At 34.8% G+C, this 16643-nt stretch overlaps 1 protein-coding gene across 1 annotated transcript; it reads left to right on the top strand.

Annotated features, from left to right (window-relative positions):
- The first annotated feature begins 1947 nt into the window (after positions 1 to 1947).
- LOC127856306 (uncharacterized) lies at positions 1948 to 15264 on the top strand. The gene is made up of 7 exons (XM_052392426.1): positions 1948 to 2194; positions 2917 to 3082; positions 4519 to 4615; positions 7972 to 8065; positions 11818 to 11936; positions 13676 to 13925; positions 14842 to 15264. The coding sequence occupies exons 1-7, from the start codon at positions 2143 to 2145 to the stop codon at positions 15150 to 15152; spliced, it is 1089 nt and encodes a 362-aa protein (XP_052248386.1). The 5' UTR covers positions 1948 to 2142; the 3' UTR covers positions 15153 to 15264.
- Positions 15265 to 16643: the final 1379 nt, after the last annotated feature.

The raw sequence follows: 16643 nt of genomic DNA, 5'->3' as shown, positions 1-16643 counted from the left end.
AGTCAGAGCGTATCTCGTTGGCGAACAGGAAGAATGGGATCAGCACTTGGCCTGTCTAGCAGCAGCATTCCGGTCGACCCCACGAGAGAGCACTAAACTTTCCCCAACCTGCTAGCTTTAGGAAGAGACGTCCGCATGCAATCCAGCCTCATCTACAGGCATGTTGACGCATCACCGAAGGAAAAGAACCCTGGCGAGTATGTCCTACGGCTGCAGGAAAAGATGGTGAAAGCCCACGAGGTGACCAGAAAACACATCGGAAAGATGGCTCAACGCAGCAACAAAATTAATGACGCCAAGCCGTCCTTTCATCGTTATCAAATCAGCGACGTGGTGTGGTGACTGCACGAGACTAGGAAGGTCGGCGTCAACCCTCAGTTGAAAAGGCTCACTATGGTGCCTATCTTATAACAGCGAAACTCTCCGAGATCAACTTTAACATCCAGCTGAACAAAGAATGCCACAGTTGTACACCACAACAAGCTCAAGCCTTGCAATGGAAGTGTTCTGCCGAGATGGGTGTCATCCTCACGGAGGACGATTTCGCAGATATAAGAACCATAGACCAACTTATCATCAGTGAACATTATCTTTTAGGTTTTATGTAATGTTTGATACCATGTTCATTGTTGACAGTTGCTGGTTAGGGTTGCAGTAGGAAGTGTATAAAAATTATAACTTTATCTACCATGTAACATTTTCAAAGAGTATGTTGTGTTGTTTTTCTATTTAAAAATGTTTTGTTTTATTTTTTGAGTTTATTTTAAACTATTTCTTTTAAGTAAGATATTTATCAGTAAACTGTTTTAGTATTTGTCCTAATTACAAGTTGAGTGTGTCAACAGGACATTAAAGGATCTATAATTTGGCTGTGAATGAAACTTTACTTACCTGTTTCTTTACCACTCATTGATTGACTACGTAAGCAGCCATGATTTCATTTGCATGCAAACTTGTTAACTTCACAAAACATAATACAAACAAAAGACATAGCCGTTTAAAAACATTTCAACCATTTGCTGCAAAGTCCACTTTCATTGTTGTTGTTCTTCTTACTGTGTCTTGACTTCAATTTCATGTTACGATATCTAAGTGTGTACACATTGTACACTTTTTATAACGTTTAGTGACCGTTCCTTTTCATCGTCGCTTCATTTCTATTTTAATATGCATACATTAGTACATTTTCGTATGTTATTGTCAGAGCACTCACATTTCCGATCCAGTTGCAGCCATTTTGTCGAATTGCATTGAGGTCAAAATTTAGTTATTTCTTGCAGCGATTCAACAATGCATGATTCAGGTTATTTTGAGATATGATGAAATCTCTGTGTTATTTTCGTTTAAAGTGGTGTATCCATCTTTCTAAGCGTTCATAATTTGTTTTACATAAATGTCTGTATAAAATTCAAATTGGGCGGTTTATTTTTGCATGATGTCATTTTGAGCGTTCATGGCCATTTTTATGGTCAATTGACGTCACGATGACCAACTTTTGGGCCACTGATCATTTATTTTAGGGCAATCGACCAAGAATTCTTGGTCGGGCAATTTAAAATTGGTCAGTGGCCAACTTTTTGGTCGTTCGAGTTTAAAAAGGACCAAGAATTATGTTAAGAAAATTGTCAGGCTATACCATCATGTGCGTAAACACTGATTTCAAAATATTGTGACAACTTGAAAGAAAAACTAAATATACTTATATATATTCACATAGATTTTAAATAATATAATAGTCTTAATACCCAAAAAATTAAGTGATGTGCTTCGTAAAATATTTAAATATATGTTATCAATCTTAAAAACTTATACTATTATGTTAAATGAGTGTTGAACATTAGCGCGAGAGTTTCATTGTGACAGTGAATCACATCCGGCATCCGGTCGATGACCTGAATTAATTGAATGGTTGTATACATGCGTTGTTTTCCTTTAAGGATATTAATGTGAATCAGATTTCTTTACATAGCAGGGTGTCGTTTAATTTTTTTAGAAACAAAATTTGGTTTTCTTGAATCATCAAGTCATGGATTCGCCTGCTAGAAATTATAAACCCTGATGTTTGACTTCTCTGACGGAATTGGTTTGCGTTGATAATGAAATTTAAAGCTTGAAGTGAAACTATAATAAAGGAGGATTAACATGCATATTGTTGATGTGGTGTGGGCATGTTGTTGCTTGACGATATTGTCAGGTAAGACGGCTACACTAAACTGTTGTTGTTGTTGTAAGTCACTAAGCATGTTTTAATAACGAAAAGATTTTGTATTTCTTTGTGCAATTGTATTTACTGATTAATACTTTATAAAGTGTAACATTTATGCGTTTTAGAAGCCTTGTGAATAGCGTACAACATGATAAATGTATTTTTCGATTTATTTACGCGATTGATAATAGTAATCGCCAATAAAGAATGAAGCCGGGCATTGTATTTTTTCCTATGATTTGTTTCCTTCTAAGGATTTTCTGTTATATCATGTTATATAGCAGGGGCTTCGAATGAATATATATCATGTCAATAATTTCGAATAAGCGTAATCGAACAAGGTTATGAAAGTTTACCAATCAATTAAGAGACCTATCTTACAACAATGAAAATTACAGGTATCAAAATTAGTTCAAAACAAAAATATGTAACACAAGAAAATGCTTGTAACAATTGAGCCATTTTTATCATTAGAAGATTGTATTAAGAACAATATTGAAATTAAGCCCTTAATTTCGTTGTTGTATGGTTAGGCCAATTAAAAAAACGCAAGAATGCCCAATTATAATGCTTGTATAATATATAAAGAGACCGGTAAATAATTCCATAAACGTACTTCGATTTAGTAGAAGAAATATGCTAAGATAAGCTTTCAATTTAAGAAAAACCGAAAATATTAATGATTGTGTGTGTTCTCTCTTTTGTTTCAGTGCCGCCTGTAAATGGGGCGAATGTTATAGTTAGTCCCAACATCACGGTCAAACCGACCCCCTATCCCCCTTTAGACCCTGGGCAGCGTGTGGATATCACCCTCACATGCGTGTGCAATGGAACTGGTCTTAGTAACTACGATCTTAGTTACTACGTCCGCAACAGGTACGTCATCTTTCAAGTACAGTCTTGTTGTAATAAACATGATCAAAGGCAAATTCATCGAATTATGTTTATGAATAAGATGTAAAATATGGTTAATATTTCTGCCTAACAAACTATCTGTGAAGAAGTACGTTTGTTTTTATGTTTAAATCGCATAAATAAGAATACTTGTAATTAAGCACCAGTTGCGTTTCGCCATCGACGTCGTCCGTCTGTATGTCGTTCGCGTGTCTGTCCGTAAAGCGTTCTGGTGAACTTTTTAACCTACAACATTTAAACGTGCACACTTTTTAATACGAATATTAATTTTAAATATATATTTTTTATATAAAATTTTCTCAAGTTATGTCCATGTCGTAAAAGAAGCACTCGCCCTGTGGGTAACACAAATAAGATACACTGATAACTTAAACGCATAGCAACTGAACATTAAAAAAAGTCCTTTGAAACCAGAGGATCAATTTGCTACACAACATTGAATCTTCTTAAAATTTAAGCAATTTTCCGGGGGGGGGGGGCTACAGTTATGAAAAACAAATGTGGTCCGTTCGTACGCACACCCCTGGATTTCATGGGCGGGAACGTGATAACACGATACGAAGGAGCGGAATCTCAGGATAGAGATTCGAAGATGCTGCGAAATCGTAATGCGAAAACGCGCGATCACAATGCTAAGACTACAGGGTTCCGTTATGGCCACTCATTGTTCTGCATTGTCGAACTTTGGATTACGATGGAGCAAAAGGCATAATGCGACAACACCATATCAAGTTTCGAGGTTGCGTTATCACGATGCGAGAGTACGAAAATATGATGCGAGTTCGCGATATAAATATCGGGTTTTAACATTTTCGATCTAAGACAAAACATGGAGGGTAAACACGAAATCACGTTGCGCATGATAATCATCAAAAGGTCTTATAATGTGTCTTGTTTCTATTAATAATTCACGATTTTCAAACGTCTTTGTCATGTGTCAAATTTCTTAATAAATCTTTTATTAAAGAAATCAAAACATTCGATCGTTCCTTTTTATTTTACAAGACTAGTGTTATGTGTTCCAAAAATTTAATTATGGCGACGAAATTCTTTAAATAAATATTAAATGGCCAAGGGTCATTTCCATTCAAATGGATGACTTTTACTTTTTTTAATTATGTTTATCCTGCAATGATATTTAAATATTGAAATCATCATCACAAGACCATTTCACTTTTGTGCCTTATTGTAAAACTTGTAATTCAAAGCAACAATTGTACAGTTCTTCGATCACAATTTCCTTTTACGAAGCTGCCAGTCAAAACGCACAATACGCTTGTTAAACTTTTAAGTAAGTTGAGTTCAAACTGGTATATTGTAATCAGTATCAAAATTAATTAATACTTGCAAAACCGTGTGTATTATCATGTTATTATGTACTCTTCTTTTATCCATAGTCTGAACTTGGATTTCAAAGACAACAACAGCACATTTCATCCGATCACCAAATCATTTCACAACGCAACAGGCGATAGCTACGAGTGGAACAGTTATGTATGTCAGCATTGTAATGCACATCATTACAACTTGTTATGCTTGTTTATTATCTTTTATGAACAATGTAATTCAAACAATGTTGAAATGTGTGTAAATGTACTTTTCTTCCGGTAATTTCCTTTCCGCTTTTCAAGTGTTTTGTTATGATATTGTCTGCTTTAGATAGGCAATGTGCAATATTGCAACCGCTAATCGCCTCATGCTTAACTGTAAACCGCAATACGCTAAACCGTAATACGTTAAATTGAATTCGATAACGAAATAAACTTGATGTCAGCTCTACTTAAAGACGTACCGAACCAGCTTTAAATTTCTGCGGCTAGAAAACACACACAATTATATGATGCTAGATCTTAAAGCTAGGAACATGTTACTGGTTTGAAGATAGAATTTTTGGATGCATTACTCTATTATTGAAACAATTATAATATTTTGAACACAATAATGTCTATATATTTATTAAAAATACATGGTTATCAAAAAAGCTTTTGCCTGTAAATTAGGTATATTGCATTACTTAAAAAAAGTTCATATTTTCAGTATATTCGGTAATTAAATTTCGCGACGTGAAATCGAAAGTACATCGCGAAATAGATGACATAACGATATACACACTATAAATAACGCAAGTAGATTGATCATTTTATGTATAAAATGTATACAATTCACTACGCTTGCACAATTCGCATTTCTGGGTTTACCACGTGACGAAGATGATCAATCTACTTGCGTTATTTATAGTTACCTGGTACACATACCCAGTAAAATTGTATTACCAAATATACTGAAAATATGAAAACTTAACAACTTTTTCAAGTAATGCAATCACAGGTGCTGAAAACAAAATTTGGTCCTTACGGTAATAACCAACGGTTTGTCGTTCCGATGCTTGTTATCAAACCACTCGGGCTACACCCTCGTGGTTTAATTACTACGTATCGGAACTCCAAACCGTTTGTTATTACCGCAATAACCAACGCTTGCACGTCGATTATTTCTTAAATATAAATTAGTGAAAACATCCTTTTGAATTAAATATATGCAGGAAAAACTGATAAAAACCTCAAGCATCATAGCCACTTCCTAACCACCAGTGTTGACATTTCAAACTAGAGACACTCGGTGGTGAAAATGTTTTGCACACCCACTTTCAACATGTCATAAAATATATGCTTGTCATGCCAAAAAGATATATGCATACAGCAAAAAATAAAACATTGAAAGGCAAAGAAACTGTTTTCAGACTAGAAATGTGTCTACAGAGCTCCGTTGCCTAACTGATTGGAACTTGACATAACTTCTGACGGACAGGCGGACATGGACAACTCTTAATACCCTTTTACTAGTCGTCGAATGAAGGAGCTTAAAAACGAGATTCTCAAAGTGCACAACTCGGAAGGCGGACATAACTTATCACTTTTTCCTATGGATTTTGCGTTTTCTATCGATTCCTTACATATAATAGTAATGCAATCCTTATATTAACGCATTACCATATGCCTGCTAGTGTTAATGGAAGTAACCACTTATCAACAAAATTAGTTTCTCTGACAAAATGTTGAAAACAACAGGCAATGTCCAAACATTGCGAGTAACATTTACTATTTTCAACAAACAAAATTCAACTTGGTCGGTTACAAACTTGAGAATAATCCAATTATTATGTAATTTTATTATGTCAAAATATTTATATAGCTAGAAATGTCTCCATAGGACACGGGTGCCCTGCTGATTTCTGCTCATCAGAAATTTAGAGGACAGATGCACAGATGGACGAGGGTAACTCTTAATGCCTCTTCAACTGGCAGAGTATACACATATTTGAAAGTCACCTGATCACATGCTCATTTAAAATAAAAATTATTATAAGTAAAATTACTGAATTTCGTGGTAAATTGTTATAAAATGGAATTATATACATTTTTTAACTGCATTTGGGGAAACAATAATTTGCCATTGGGAATATGACCGAATAATGGCTACAAAATCAGCTGAAAAAAGCCCAGCAGGCTGTCTGGCTAGCGCTGTGGTTGCCACACTGGCTACTGCAGATGGATTCATGCATGCGAGTTTGGTTGGTGGTCAGAACTCCCGACAGGTGTGGTTTTCCTCGGATACTCCAGTATTTACCCACAGCACACGACCCCATCAAAATAAAACAAGAGCACCGCATAACGGGTGCCACGCTCGGCTGCAAAAGCTAGTCAGAATTTTATTTATTTTTTTAGAGGTCACAGTGACCTTGACCTTTGACCAAGTGACCCAAAACGGGCGTGGCATGTAGAACTCATCAATGTGCATCTACATATGAAGTTTTAAAGTTGCAGGTGGAAGCACTATGATTTTAGAGCCAATGTAAAGGTTTTAGCACGACGCCGGCGGCCGGCGAACGTCGGACGGCGGACGGCGGACGACGAGCAGGCTATGACAATACCTCGGGTTTTCTCAGAAAACAGCCTCGCTAAAATGTATATAAATAGCTGAAACTGCAGCTAATATTCAAAATTTAGCGCGCCCTTCATTAGTCTTATGCCTCCTAAAAGTGCTGGGACACACTCCGGAACCTCACAAAATGCAGCCTTATGCGCGGAGAGACATATTAACGGTATAAAAGGCACTGCCACTAGTATACACATGCTACTAAGTCAATTAATTTGCACGTGTATTTTTATAATCACATGGTTGTTCGCTTTGAAAGCACGTGTGCATGAAAGTATCCTTCGGTAAGTCTACCTTAAAATAATTAGCTTACGGCAAACAACCATGCTTATCTATGTTTTCGTTAAAAATCGAGCGGTCTTTGAAATGAATCATTACAAACCTTTAATTTATGTCACAATTTAACCGCTCGTCAATGCGAGGCCAGTAACACCATGCTATAACTATAGGGACCCGGCAAAGTGTTGGGATTGCAAAAAAACAATTCTAGACAAAAATCATATATGATATTTTATATATCATATGTGATTTTTTTCTAGAAATGTTTTTATGCAATCTCAACACTGTGTCGGGTCCCTATAGCTACTGACAAACTTTAAGGGCGACAATTTACGTCGATACCATCAGTTACAGCTAGCTATGACAAGTATTAGTTTAGTTTCGGATTCGAATTGCGGTCAAGGTTATTGCGGTTTATGGTTTAGCATTAAGCATTAGCGGTTAACAACATTGCCCCAAAACTATACGGACAGTATTATAATATTAAGAAACAAGTTTTAATATTTAGTTTCGTATTCGAATTGCAGTCATTCCTTAGACGTATTGCGGTTTGTCGTTGAGCATTCAGAATTAGGCCCTTAGCGGTTTAAAACATTGCGCTTTAAATTTTGACATGAATACACTTCCATTACCAGATCGCTTCTAAGGATTTAGAGTCGGGTCGATTTGTGCATAAATATGAGGTCACCAACGACAATTTCAACCATGAGTTCATTCTTAGCATTCATGGTATGTGCTTCTTCCATATTAACACTTTTTTCCATGTATGGTCCGCTCTTTAAGCATGCACTAGTATCTTGTTTGTTGCTGAAATGTATTCTGCTGAACACTGTGTCCTAAAGAGTGTTATTAATAAACTATTCGCAATTAAACAGTTAAAATGGCCGTTGGCAATACGTGTATTGATTAAGGATAACTTGCAAGTGCAGAATGCTTTCATTTATATTTGTAAGGCCGTAAGCTTTCACAGGTACAGGCAAAATTACTACTTTACATTACGAGATGATCCCCTCTTTAAACAATGAAAAATATAAAATTATTATATGATATTAAGCTATCATCCATTATGCATTTTAATATAACTAACTAATTGTAAAAGAACAGTCTGAGTAAATGCTGGTCTAGGAAAAGCATTGGTTTTATTTCTTATTTCCAAAGGAACTAGTTTGGTTCTAGTTTGGTTTTGTATCTCTATCTGTAAGACTTTCTCTTAGAACAACAAGTCACAACCGCATGTTAAGGAATGGCATAAACACGTTCCATTACATGAAATATTTTAGGTGTGATACCGTAAAGCAATGCGAAAAAAATGTTTTTAAAATTTCATCTGCTCTCGGCATAATTTCTGCCTACGTTAAATAAGGCCACAACCAACTGAATAGTTGATCGAATTTTACCTCAAGGCTTGTTAGCGTAATAACAATAAAATAGTTATTATTTCATGTTTAGCTTTACTAGTCAACGAATTGTCAGAGCTATTCTCCTAACCAAAATATCGGCTGTAGCATCTGTATAATTATATGTTAAAACGTGCACAATCTCAACCGAAACTTCACACATGTGTTTCGGGTCATTGTGAAATTTAACTGAAAAAGATCCGTTACTCTGACTTGCTATTTAGAAAGCCGTGTCCCCTTTTTGTAATCAGAAATTGGTAAAGGTAAACGTGCAGCATCTTAATATAACTGTTTCCTGAACATGTGTTCGATTAAAACCACACATTTGTTCGGGGTCATTGTATGCGTCACTGACCAATGTCCATACCGTTGACCTTATGAATAATTATGCCCATTTTTGTACTGGTCAGAACATTGTGATGAACGTTTTCTTTATAATTTCTACCGACGTTGAAAAAAGTAACATAAGTGTTCTGGGTCTTAATTAACATTCACGGACTTAGATCTATAAATATGACTAGCTTTTTTAGCAGCATTATGCCCCCTTTTTTACTTATACAAAACCGATCGAGGTTTGCGTGCAAAATGATATTTATATTGGTGTTTAAATTCAACGCGTACATATATCTGTAACTACTACAGATTGTCAATCATGAAGTTGCATTTGAAGCAGTTGGTTTAAGGTCAAATCCTCTGTTGCTCATCATATGTGAACATGTTTTTCAGCTTAAAGTTTGCATATACTTGGTACGTACTACAGATATACAACTTTAATGTGTCTTTGTTTTCATTATATATGGCGACTGACAGAAAAAAAAATATATTATAAAGGCGTAAAAATAGTCACGTACGCTGTCTTGGCACAAATCAAGTCTACATAAAGTAAGAGGGAATCGCACAGCATATATTTTGCCTATATGTATCCAACATATGTGGAAAGTATTCCCAGTTTATATATCGCAAATAGTTTCCTCCCTCTAAAAACAAGCTGGGAAACGGTTTTGTTATTGTCTGTTGTTTGTGACTGATAAAATACAAAAACTAAACAATCTTTGCCGTAAAAACTTAGACTTTACCGTAATAAAGCTTAAAAATATATCTTTTCGTTTGAAACAATCGGATGCGAAATAAAAATTACAGGTGCGAGCAAAATAAAACAAATTATATTGTTCATCACATTGATCAATATCTTAATCCAGAACGTCAGTATCATTATATTATCATATCACTTATACTGCATCATTAATTTCAGTCATGACTATAATGGGTTTTTAGTTCTAGTAAAAATAAACTTAAAGTATGTGTATTGTGAAGACGTGGAAAAGGTTAAGTCACTAACAGATTTAGTTTCAAGTTGAATGTGAGATCAAAGTGATAAAATGATATCCATCATTACCTGCTTAAACTTCCAATAATTACATTTGCTTTCATGTATCCATCACAATTCCTAAAAAAGAGATAATAACTATAAATTAACCACCAACAATTGGAACAAAAGTAACTGAATATTTGAACATTTAACTGTTCACCTGCTGTGCTAATTTGCGGGCTAAATTATATTTAAGTGCATTGCATGTGTTTATGAGCATGGCATCTTAGGTTGCATCGTTTGTTGACTCAGCAACTAGTCTACTAAAACCATCATCTAGTGAATTGAATTTAATTCAATGTCCACTTTATGTTTCATAATTTCATTTTTTTGCTCAAAGTATTAAGTCAAACGCTTTTATAAATGCAGTTTTTTACAATTTTGATTAATATAAGTTTCTGAAAACAAATAAAATGTTAGTTTTGTGCATGTTAATAAATGTACAAAAAGCAGTTAGTATTTTGCTACTGTCTGTTTGTTCTCCAAAATACATTATTTTCTTTGTATACCTCCATGCTTGCCTAGCCATTATAGTTAAACACTGATTTTGTATACACTTATTAAACATAATTTTATACAATGCTTTTACATAATTATTGAAATCAACTTATCAGTAGCATATTAAACATGCACCTATATTCCAATATATCATGTGTAATCATTTGTTTCAATTTATTAATTTGAACAAGTTATCTGTTAAAATAGCTTCCTTATAAACAATTGTTTGCATAACTGTGCATTTTCTCAGTTATAACTTTAAATATATATATAAATATTATCTTAAACAAAAGACAGTATCCAAAAATGCGTGTGCTTATTCAATGACACACACATTGTTTCAAACGTAAACTAATTTCCGATTGAAGATTCTTAAGTTTTTAAGCGCTCTTCCAATCGTGTAGATGTGAAGTACAGCGATGATGGAGAATATACATAGTCCATGATTAACAGTTCAACTAAGACCGTCGTGGACAAAAAGACTGTCAAAGTGACTGTTGTCCGTGAGTTGAATCTCGGATACAAGTAGAATCTTAAAGATTTAGTATAGTTTTATCAGATCTGATTTATAAAAATACATATCACATGTACGATTTTGCAGTTGTGGACAAAATTACCCTCAAATTGATTGTTGTCCATAAGTTGAATCTCTTAGATTCTTCAAGTGAAGTAAGACTTGATTGATCTATTAAACATTTACATTTGACATATCAGATCTAAAGTGTTGCGTAAAAAATATATGTGTATATATATTATAGTTTTAAATAATATAATTTTTGTACAAGGTGATAATTATGCTTCGAAAATATTCTGATAAAAGTATATAGTAGAGTCCTTTACTACAGGGCCTGAAATTAAAATTCATTAAAATTAGGATCTGATTACATGAAAACAAACTCTCATTTCATAAACAGAAAATACTTTCAAGATCTATTATAGTTGGGTGTCTTAGAAATTAGTTTAAAATCATGCAAGGAATTGGTGTTCAAAAATAATTAAAATAAGTGATTTTGGAACAGTCATTAATTCATCAGATAAGTTTTCATTATTGATATTTCGATACATACCAATACTAAGAAAAAATATTCAGAGAGTACCTTCATTTTCTTCCGTGCTTTTTTGTTACGTTTTCTTTGAGTTGGTTTTAAGTAAGTTTAAGTAAGCATTTAATGATCTATCACATTTATTAGCTTTTGTGGTTCAACATGTGCTTGCAGATCCCGTGGACTCGGTGATTCTGTCGTTGTATGACTCCATGGGTGCGATAGTTGGCGTCTCTAATGCATCTGTGAATGACTCAATGGTTGCCAGAGAGATCAAACCAGGCAAATACACGGTGAAACTTCTACATATTTAAACATTGACTTACACTATAATTGTGTCAGAATCTTAAATTCATATTAATTAACACATAAAAATATAAGTTATCATTTGTATAATAATAGTTTGTTCTCTTTTCTCTCTATTATTAAGCTTACCTAAGCACAACTTGCTCATACTGAGCCATTTGAACACTCTAGAGGCCACGTTAATCGCTCAATCTTTATAAGCCTTGATCAGAACATGTGTGCTTATGATATCTCGGCCGAGATTGAAACCGGGTTACGTGTGGTCAAAAACAATGTCACTAGTTTAGGTTAACTAAAACAAAAAGCTTTTGAATACCAGTCACTTTTTTATGCAATCATCACGAACATTTTCCAAATGATATGTCGACCAAGCTAGACAATTATTCCGGTCCGTTGCAAAAATGGCCGCCACGGGCTATGCAGTTTAACTTATATTGATATATAAAATTCTTATGAACACTCTAAATGGCACATGTATGGGAATATCTTTATCAAACTTGCTTTAAACATATGTGCCTATGATATATTAGCTGAAAATACTTCAAGTGCGTTGAATGAAATTGTCGCTAGGATGCAGGGAAGTTTCCCTTATATGGGAAATATTCCCTTATATTTATCTAAATTGAACTTGCTAAGCATATTGCTCCTAATATTATATTGGCAATATTAGAAAAAGCGTCCGGTCATTGAAGAAGGCCACCAGGGCGGGGGGGGGGGCGTCATTTGTTTCTTATATGGCTGAATTCAAACCTACTCATCACTTGTGTTGTCAAATCTTTACGAAACTTGCTCAGAACATTTCTCCAAATTATATTTTGCAAAGTTTTACACTGGGTCGCATGGCGTCAATATCAAGATCATATTAAAGAAAGAGATTGTTTACACTTTAGGTAACATGTGGTTCCAATCTTTGAGATAATTTGTGCAAATGAATCAAACAATACTACCTGAAAGTGTTCTTTTACCATACTGCTTGATACTAATGTTTTATTAAACTACCTAATAGTGATGTTTTACCATAAAACCTTACAGTTATGTTTTAACATTCTACCTGATAGTGAATGTTTAATGATACTTACTGAAAGTAACTTTTGTTTGCCTACTTTTATTTAATTTTCTGCCTTGGGAATCTAGACAAACAGTATATATTTTGTTTCATATTTCTATATCTTTAATTCATAAATGGGATCAAGGATACGCTATATTAAATAATAAGCATTTTTATCACGTGTTTCTATATGCAGTTGTGGTTAAATTACATCGCAAGTTGATTAAACTGGCATTGAAAAAGTATGATTTAATGACATTCGAAAAAGTTTGTGTAACTTCAACGCACTTAAATACACGATTATCAACTACTTATCATTTGATTCTGAGGCATAGTTCTCTTTTTAACAACAAAATAATTTTTACAATTTGTTTTTTAATTTATTATGCGTATTTGACATTTGTAAGGAAAAGGACTTGTTCACATATCATTTAGAAAATTTGGCAGTGCTTTAACTTATTGCTTAAATACTAGATCATTATTGGTCAACGCAATCCTTGATTGGCAATTCACAACTCTTGTATTACGGTTCTTTGCAATATTATGTTGTAACAGTGCTTACATTCGCTTTTGGCGCTGCATTTGTAAACAGCTGTCAATGCTTTACATTAAAAATGTCTTGTGCGATTATCGAAATTACATTTCACAAGAAATTTTAATCTTAATATTTTTTTACAGGCGCAGTGCCAAGCAACAGGCAGCAACCCTGCACCCAAAATTGAGATTAAGTTGGGCGGCAACATTATTGTTGCCTTCGATATAGGATTCAAGGCAATTGTCAGTGGTCGCCCGTCATATTCTAGCATAGTTCGTCAAAATACAACAATTGCTGCGTTGGACATCGGTCAGTTTTTAACATGTGAGGCAAATATTCCGGGAACTTACTATGCAACCAAGGTGGTTACCATCCAATTGAAGGCTTTCATTAGTAAGTGAATATTGAGTATCTGCATGTAACAATAAGATTCGACAATTACTCTCTAAAACAATTGATTTTTATTTCATGGAACAACAAACCTAGTTTTGGATATCCATCGGGTGTCTGGGTCATGGTTATGTTAAACAAATATTGAAAACAAATCTGCTCAATAACACAAAAATTGATTGACTATTGGGATTAAACGTAACATAATAATACCTTAATCTATCCTACAGTAGGACTGCATGTGACATGCATGAGGTTAAGGTCCGTATAGCTTAAAACAAAACAAATTTGGACTAAGCTAACTGTAATTAAATATAGATATAACAATGGCTAAATAATTCAACAACAAACTGGGATGTTGTATTTAAACTAAGTACATAAATGTCATATTTCAATATATTTCATGGTATTTCATATTGGATTGGTGGTGTCAACGTCAAGGTCATTGTCGCTGCTACTGCTTTGTTTGTACTTGATAACGTCAAAACAAATCGTACCAATTTAATAAAACTGCATACAGTCAAAGTCGCTGTTTATTAATGTAGAAAAAGACAACTTTATTTAACTCGTTGGTAATATAAGCAGAATTGCTAGTTTAGCCCTACAACAATACACATTGTAAAAAAGAACATACACGTGATTTCTATACATACCCAAATCAGCATTCGTTATTTTTAGTAAAAACTAATTTAGTTTTGATATTGCTCAGCATCTGAGCGCAGCAAGCATATCAATATCCGTTTTATTTTAAACAAGAAAATAATGCAATGCATATCTTAATTGTTGATTTTGCTCAGCATCTTCTACATAGGTAAGTGTATTATACTTAACTGCTAATATGTGTTCAATTCTTATGTCTAAAAGTCTGTCATTTAATAAACTTTATAGATGTTATTTCGTTAATTCCCTGTTCCTGCAGGTCTTGCACGCGACACGTCAATGGGAGACTACCTCAAGGTCATAGTTCCGGTTATTGTAGCCATCGTCATCGTTGTTCTAGTGATTTGTAGGAAACGTCGCCAAAACTTGTCGACAAGTAGTTTTTCCTCATCGAGCGAGCAGCCAAACGGAGCGTTACCTGGGCATGATCACCCATTTTCTGGTGCAGGAAATGCTCCGATATCACAGCATTCTCTGCCAAACCAGGAAAATCATGTGTATGAAAACATTGAGGTAGATGCTCCTGTACATCTGGACAACACCATACCCAAAGTAATCTCTGACCGTTAATCGTAGCAATGCAATACAAACCAAGACATGTTTCATAAACGCGTCAAATCGACTGTAGATGATAAACATTTAAAGCTAGTGGCTTAGTTGTTTGATAAAATATGAAATCATATTCTTGTTTATTATCCGAATCTGACCTGTGAACCCTTAGGCTGACATAGAATACTGTGCTTTGAGCACGGTTTTTACAAGCTTCACGCCGTCTTGACATGTTGAAATATTATCGCTTGGTAATAGTGTTCTAAAATTACTTGATGAATTAACACTCCGGACAGACTGTATCATGCCGTTATTTAGCAGTTGAACCATAAAAGTTCATCTTAAGTTTTACATTGAGATTTTAGCTAGGCAGGAGTACGGAATTCCATAAATGACAGCCTGCTGTTTACCACCAACTGCCAACTGCTTACTGCCAACTGTCTACTGCTGCCTGCCAACTGCTTACTGCAAACTGTCTACTGGCAATTATACTACTATAATTGTATATTCTACTGTCTTCTGTCAACTGTATACTGCCAACTGCTTAGTGTGAACTGTCTTCTGCCTACCACCAACTGTCAACTACCAACTGTCTATTGCTTACTGGAAATTTTGAAAAATACAATTGATCAATAACAATTGAGCATATTACAAGAATACTGGTCAAAACATGACACCGTTGAGAAGTTCTGACTAGAAAGCATGGTATAGAGCACAGGTACAGGTACAGGTATTCAAAGACATGAGAGACAGTGGGGTTCTAGATGTTAGTAATGCTTTTCACATAGAATCTCTCTGGTTTTGTTTTATACGAGTAATTTAACGGACGGACAAAAACGGGCAAGGCCCCTAAGTTGCCTGCAGATAAAAACGTACCAAAAAGCGTCTTAACCATCACACAGCAAACATAGAAGCCATATAAAATAGGACTGAAGACAAACATTTAATAGAAATAGAGACATGACATTTCGCTTTGTCATATACTTGTACTGTGCCTGTACGATACACCATGCTCTCTAGCCAGAATCGTCTTTATCTCCTAAACGGTGTAATATTTTGACCAGTATTCTTGTTGACAGTTGGCAGTAGACAGTTGGCAGTTTACAGTAAACAGTTGGCAGTAGACAGTTAACAGTAGACAGTTGGCAGTAGACAGTAGACTATATAACTATAGTAGTATAATTATCAGTAGACAGTTGGCAGTAAGCAGTTGGCAGTCAGCAGTAGACCGTTGACAGTAAGCAGTTGGCAGTCAGCAGTAGACAGTTGGCAGTAAGCAGTTGGCAGTCAGCAGTAGACAGTTGGCAGTAAGCAGTTGGCAGTCAGCAGTAGACAGTTGGCAGTAAGCAGTTGGCAGTCAGCAGTAGACAGTTGGCAGTAAGCAGTTGGCAGTCAGCAGTAGACAGTTGACATTAAGCAGTTGGCAGTCTGCGGTATAGAGTAGGCTGTAGTTTATGGAATTCCGTACAGAATCAATTGGACATTTTTCATATCGAATGGTTAAGCACTTTT

The sequence above is a fragment of the Dreissena polymorpha genome, chromosome 13 (genome assembly GCF_020536995.1).
Source record: "Dreissena polymorpha isolate Duluth1 chromosome 13, UMN_Dpol_1.0, whole genome shotgun sequence".
Classification (NCBI taxonomy): domain Eukaryota; kingdom Metazoa; phylum Mollusca; class Bivalvia; order Myida; family Dreissenidae; genus Dreissena; species Dreissena polymorpha.
The sequence above is the reverse complement of the archived record's forward strand: the minus strand, read 5'-3'. Positions and strand labels throughout refer to the sequence as shown.

Excerpts from the sequence above, each read along its gene's own strand:
- LOC127856306 (XM_052392426.1), top strand. The coding sequence starts at position 2,143 with ATGCATATTGTTGATGTGGTGTGGGCATGTTGTTGCTTGACGATATTG. Across the intron at positions 2,195-2,916 it reads TTGCTTGACGATATTGTCAG|TGCCGCCTGTAAATGGGGCG; the intron begins GTAAGACGGCTA and ends CTTTTGTTTCAG. Across the intron at positions 11,937-13,675 it reads TCAAACCAGGCAAATACACG|GCGCAGTGCCAAGCAACAGG; the intron begins GTGAAACTTCTA and ends ATTTTTTTACAG.